The sequence below is a fragment of the Protobothrops mucrosquamatus genome, unplaced genomic scaffold (genome assembly GCF_001527695.2).
Source record: "Protobothrops mucrosquamatus isolate PMUCROS unplaced genomic scaffold, P.Mucros_1.0 scaffold401, whole genome shotgun sequence".
NCBI lineage: Eukaryota > Metazoa > Chordata > Lepidosauria > Squamata > Viperidae > Protobothrops > Protobothrops mucrosquamatus.
Window position 1 is genome coordinate 617,278 of NW_015386732.1, and position 6,000 is coordinate 623,277.

Consider the following 6,000-nt stretch of genomic DNA (forward strand, 5'->3'; position numbering starts at 1 on the left):
AGATTTTCATGCAGACTCTTTTTCTGCAACTAGCAAGTAGCTACATAACCCTTCAGTGTGGTAACTGAATTAAGAACACAGTGAATTCCAATAATAGCAGGACTCGCTATCTTGAATATATTACATTAAGAGATTCTTCATTTTATACTGTTGCTTTTTCTTCCTTCAGACCCACAAAAAACTGTGAGAATGTCAGTTTCTCCACAGCATGTTTTACCGATGTTCTCTAAATGCACTTGGGGTAGCTTGGTGTGGTAAACCAGAATTCTGTAAATTTACTATACATAACGTCCATTTTCAAAAACTTCCTTCTTTAGGTTTTGTCAAACACATGTCATGAAGGAACTTTCCATACTTCAAGAGTGAAAAAAAAGATAATTGGGTCTTATTTCCTCTCTGCATGTTGGTTTTAATGGGTGCTGTCAAAATATGTCCCTCACCGAATATGCCTTTTTGGAAGAAACCAGAACTGAAAGGGTTACTGGGTGTGTTACTGCAGTGGTTATCAGCAGACAGCCATCTAACCTTTGGTACTTACAGGAATTTTATGGCTCTTGATCATATTATCAAACTCTTCATTAATTTTTTTATATTTTTCTTCAGTGCGTGGGGTGAGGGCATAAGAGGAGTCTGGATCAGGGCTTTCACAGCCTTTGTTTTCTTTCTTGTTCAATGCCTGCCAGGTTCAGAGAAATATCAGAAAGTAAAAAAAATGAAAGGGAATTCAGAGTACTTACACATAATCTTTGTCTGCTGATCATTAGATCAATATCTTCATTTATTTTCCTGTACTTGTCCTCAGACTCAGGGCTGTGACCTACTGAATCATCTGCATCGGGATCTGGACTGTCACAGCCATTAAGTCCTTTCTTTCTCAACGTCTGAAATACATAATTTTGAAAGTTGAAGCCTTGACAGAGGCTGCAAGAGCGATTTAGGGCCTTTACCACAGTATAGACTGGTTGAAAGCTGTCACATTGTACATTAGGGAGAGACAGTGAATTGAGATGTTTAGGTCAGTAAATGGCAGCTTTTGTTACCAAAGAGAGCTCTTCTGAAACTAGAATTAGTAAATGAAGAGAGCATGACTTCTAATAAAATATCTGTATTACCATCACGGCTTTTCTCTGGAATGGAAACATCAATAGCTTAAATATTTCAGAGTTCACCTTTTAAACACACACAGGGTAATGAATTCAATCAAAAAAGAACTGCTAGTAGTTCACAGTGAATGCATTGACAGTACAGTATCAAGCCCGCAATTGTTCTTATATTAATCTTCAGATCAATCTGTGCTGATACTGCTCTGTAACAGCACTAAAGTAAACAGTTAAAGTGATAATGGCCATGCAGTTGTCAAGATACTGTGACTCTTACATGTAATATCACAACCTGAAAAATCGTGTTTTTTAAAAAACATTTTTATCAGTTTCTATAAAGTAATACTTATAATCAATTATCTATAGTAGCATGATCTTCAGCATTAATGAAATGCTTTGATCAAGATTTTTCCCTTGACACACAAATTTACAAAAACCAGAAGAGAAAATGAAATAACTACTTATAAATCACTTTGGAGCAAAGAATCAGGTTAAAATTACAATTTTTCCTTGCTATCATCTTACCAGAGGTTTTATCAGGATTTTGAGACAAGTCTTGCTGTACATCAAGTTCTGAATTTTGGATTTGACATTTGGAAATTAACATTTTTAGCATCTTGTAGTATTTAATTTTTTTAAAAAAAGTCAACTTTTTAAAATCTTATAGAGAAAATACCAATCAAAGGACATGTTCCATTCAGATTTCTAGGGTGCCAACAGTCTGCACAAATAAGTCAGAGATTTGAAATATAAAGAAGAACAAATGCTTTTTTTTTTTTTGCAGTGCATCTCAAATGTCTTTCTCTGTCATTGAAGGCCAGCCAGGTCTTATGCTCCTTGCTCCCATTAGGAAGATTTATGTCTTGAGTAACACAAGGAGACAGGAATTTGTGCAGTATATTCCCAATCCAACCCTATTGTGAGTGTAACATTTGCCACTCTTATTTGGCAGTGCAGAAAGTTCAATAAAAATGCTTGGTGGCATTTCTGAATGTCAGCTCTTACTCATTCTCATTTTAAAAATTAGGGAATTTGTGATGTAATGATTAAAACATAATATATGCATATAAACTTTTCATTTTTAAAATCCATAGTTGAAAATCTAGTGGTAGGTTGAGAAAAATGAATAACTTTAAGGATGCTGAGATTTATTAAGTGGGAACAAGATGCTGAGAAGATGGAAAAAGAACAGGTGATGCTAAGGGTAATTCCCAAAGGACCCCCAAATAAAACCTATGAAATGGCAATGGCAAAAAATGAATGTATGATAGAAACAATTGTTGGGCATGACAATAACATTTATATGAGTTTGACACCTACAGGATAAAAGGTACTCATCCACTTATTGGGGAAGACTATTGAACTTTTAAAAGTAGATCTTGATATAATAACAGGGCCAGAAAAAAACTACAAGGAAGTCTGGTCACTGATGTTGCTAAAGGCACTTGTACTCCTTAGAACACCAGATATAAAAGGAGTTTCTAATTTCACAAGGACACATGCAACTGGAACATGGAATGTGAGAAGCATATACCAAGTAAAACATGAAATTGTCTAAGTATGGACTAAGGAACCATGATAGTTTGTAGGGTGGAGTGTGCCAGAATGGAAAAAGATGTATTTCAGACAATTCAGTTTATATATCACTTAATTAAATAAAATCCAAATGGCAAGAATGGTAGATATACAATTCTTCTACAAATTTACTCAGACTTCAGTGTCCTGAGGCTAGCAAGAGTTAAGTTTAGTCATCTAAGCATTCACCAACAGCCCAGGAACAGAGGAGAGGAAGGAGTGAATGAGTACACTTCAACTGATCTGAAAAACATGCAAGTTGGATTCTTGTTCCATGAGAGCTCAGCACTTCACAATTTGACATAAGGCTGCATCACTAGGCATCCGCAATCTTATGTATTCTAGATATTCACACCTGTCAGCAACTCTGCACCTGTTGTCTACTCTGGCAAAGACCAAGTGATAGCAGCCAATCACAGCAGCTCCTGCTACAACATGGCCATACATGGCTTTTCTCAATCGTGTTTCTGTGTACTAAGGCTGCTAATCTCTGTGGATTTCAGCAGTCTGCTTTTTGTCCTTGTAATGGTGTCACAGTTTTCAGTTCTTCACCGAGTTAAGTGTTTAAGAATGACACATGCTGTTTCTTATACAAATTTCCTTCCCACAATAGCGCACGTATGCAAATGGATTTTAAACTTGTTTACACACATCCAGATTACCTCCTCAGTGTAATTTTTAAAAATGTATTTGTTCTCATTTGAAGAAGAAAATCCTTTTGCTTTATAACAACTCCTCAATTGAACTTTCTGTAGGTGGGCACTGTGGGCAAAGACTTATAGTAATATGATCGTTCTAAAAATTAAAACAAAACAAAGATGTATTGATGTATTGATCCAATATTTTAAGAGTGGATCCAAATATTTTCTTCATGATGAGTAAGGCTTCTCCTCCATTCAGATGTCAGTTTACACATACCTCATTATTTGAGTGAAGTTAAATTCAAATGTGTTCAGTTTTTGCCATCTTTAAATATATATATAAGTAGGCTATGGAATGAATCTATCATGTAACACAAGTCCCTATGCTAAAAGTCTTTTTTCCTTTATCCACTCTGTTGGATCCAGCCTTTTATATTTTCTTTATAAGAACAATATCATCAAGCAAAAAAATAATTTCTTCTAGGTTTTATTATTTGATCAGATTATTCCCTGATATTAGTAAAATGATTTCATCAAAGCAGTTATCTAATACTTTCTCCACCACCTATTTCATGCTCATCTGAAAGTCTTTTGTTTAAAAAATCCCCAAATAAAATATATCAGATATTATTAGCGTTTACTTATTTAATATTAGTAACATTCAAATAAAAGCACAAACAACCTAACCTATCTAGACCCTTTCCAGTCGGGCTTCAGGCCGGGGTACAGCACGGAAACGGCATTGGTCACGTTGGTAAATGATCTCTGGAGGGCCCGGGACAGGGGTTATTCCTCTGTCCTTGTTCTTTTGGACCTCTCAGCGGCTTTTGATACTGTGGACCACAGTATCATGCTGCGGCGGTTGGGTGGGTTGGGAGTGGGAGGCACTGTGATGCGGTGNACAGAGGTCGACCCCAAGGCCCCTTACTTGTGGGGTTCCACAGGGGTCGGTCCTCTCTCCGCTTCTGTTCAATATTTATGTGAAGCCGCTGGGGGAGATCATTCGTGGCTTTGGGGTGGATTTCCATCAGTACGCTGATGACACTCAGCTGTACATATCCACTCCGGGCCACCCCAACGATGCCCTTGACGTGATGACCTGGTGACTGGAGGCCGTGAGGGTCTGGATGGGGAGGAACAGACTCAGGCTCAACCCGTCCAAGACCGAGTGGCTGTGGTTACCGGCGCCTCGGCATAGTCAGCTGATTCCATCGCTGACTATAGGGGGCGAAACCTTGGCCCCCTCGGAGAGGGTACGCAACTTGGGTGTCCTCCTGGATTCGCGGCTGATGCTGGAAGACCAGTTGTCGGCCGTGACCAGGGGGGCGTTTTATCAGGTTCGCCTGATTCACCAGTTGCGGCCTCTTCTGGACCGGGACGCCCTACGCACAGTCACTCACGCACTTTCACCTCCCGCCTGGACTACTGTAATGCTCTCTACATGGGGCTCCCCTTGAGGAGCACCCGGAGGCTCCAGCTGGTCCAAAATGCGGCCGCGCGGGCGGTGTTGGGGGGGACTCGACATTCCCACGTGACGCCGCTGCTCCGCGAGCTGCATTGGCTGCCTGTGGCCTTCCGGGTGCGCTTCAAGGTGCTGACTATCATCTTTAAAGCGCTCCATGGCATCGGACCCGGATACCTTCGAGACCGCCTCCTGCCGCAGATTACCTCCCATCGACCTGTACGCTCCCATAGAATGGGTCTCCTCAGGGTGCCGTCGGCCAGACAGTGCCGGCTGGCGACCCCAAGGGGGAGGGCCTTCTCTGTGGGAGCTCCCACCCTCTGGAATGAACTGCCCCCAGAGATCAGGGTCATCCCTGATCTCCCTTCCTTTCGCTGCGCCCTCAAGACTTGGTTATTCCAGCTTGCAGGACTGGCCTAGGGTAATTTTTAGAGGGGTTTTAATTATATTTTAAATTCGACAATATTTAAATATCTCTTTTAATTAATTTTAAATTTGTATTGTTATTTATGTATTTTAATTGATTGTCAGCCGCCCTGAGTCCTACGAGGAGAAGGGCGGGATATAAATCCAAATAATAAATAAATAAATAAATAAACCTGAATTTGTATCCGGTGATATGAAAGTTGCATTTTCAATGACTAACACATGATTTCTCACAGATACATGCTCAAGACCTTAGATAGAAACAAATAGCTTCATTTCTCACTTCTGAAGTTATACAAGCCCCTAAGTGACTTAGCATCTCCATCTCAATCTTTGATGGAGAAGGAAAGATCATATAGGATAAAATATCAGGAGAGGAAACTGGAGGACATCTGGAAAGCTGACAAAGCTGAATTTAAGATTTAGGAGGCATACACCGCATGACTGCCTGATATGAATCTCCTGCATCAACTTTCCAATTTTTTCAACTATGCCACCACCGTTCTGTGTTAATATTGTTTCCTTCAAAGCTCAACTAAATTCCTGCTCTCCATTTAGCAGCCTGTGGAACTCCTCATTGGAATAAGACTGATGTTCTGGCATTGGACCTGGTTACCTCCGAGACCGCCTTCTGCCACAGATCACCTCCCACCGGCCGATACGCTCCCACAGAGAGGGCCTCCTCAGGGTGCCGTCAACCAGACAGTGTCGGCTGGTGACCCCCAGGGGGAGAGCCTTCTCTGTCGGAGCACCCACCCTCTGGAACGAGCTGCCCCCAGAGATCCGGGTGATTCCG

General features: G+C 40.8%; 1 protein-coding gene across 1 annotated transcript in view; it reads right to left on the reverse strand.

The window, feature by feature from the left end:
• Positions 1 to 6,000, reverse strand: part of MEF2C (myocyte enhancer factor 2C) — a 183,063-nt gene that overhangs the window by 53,008 nt on the left and 124,055 nt on the right. Inside the window, exon 5 of the mRNA XM_015816137.1 lies at positions 738 to 881. Within this exon, the coding sequence (XP_015671623.1) occupies positions 738 to 881 (144 nt within the window). The remainder of the gene's footprint in view (positions 1 to 737; positions 882 to 6,000) is intronic.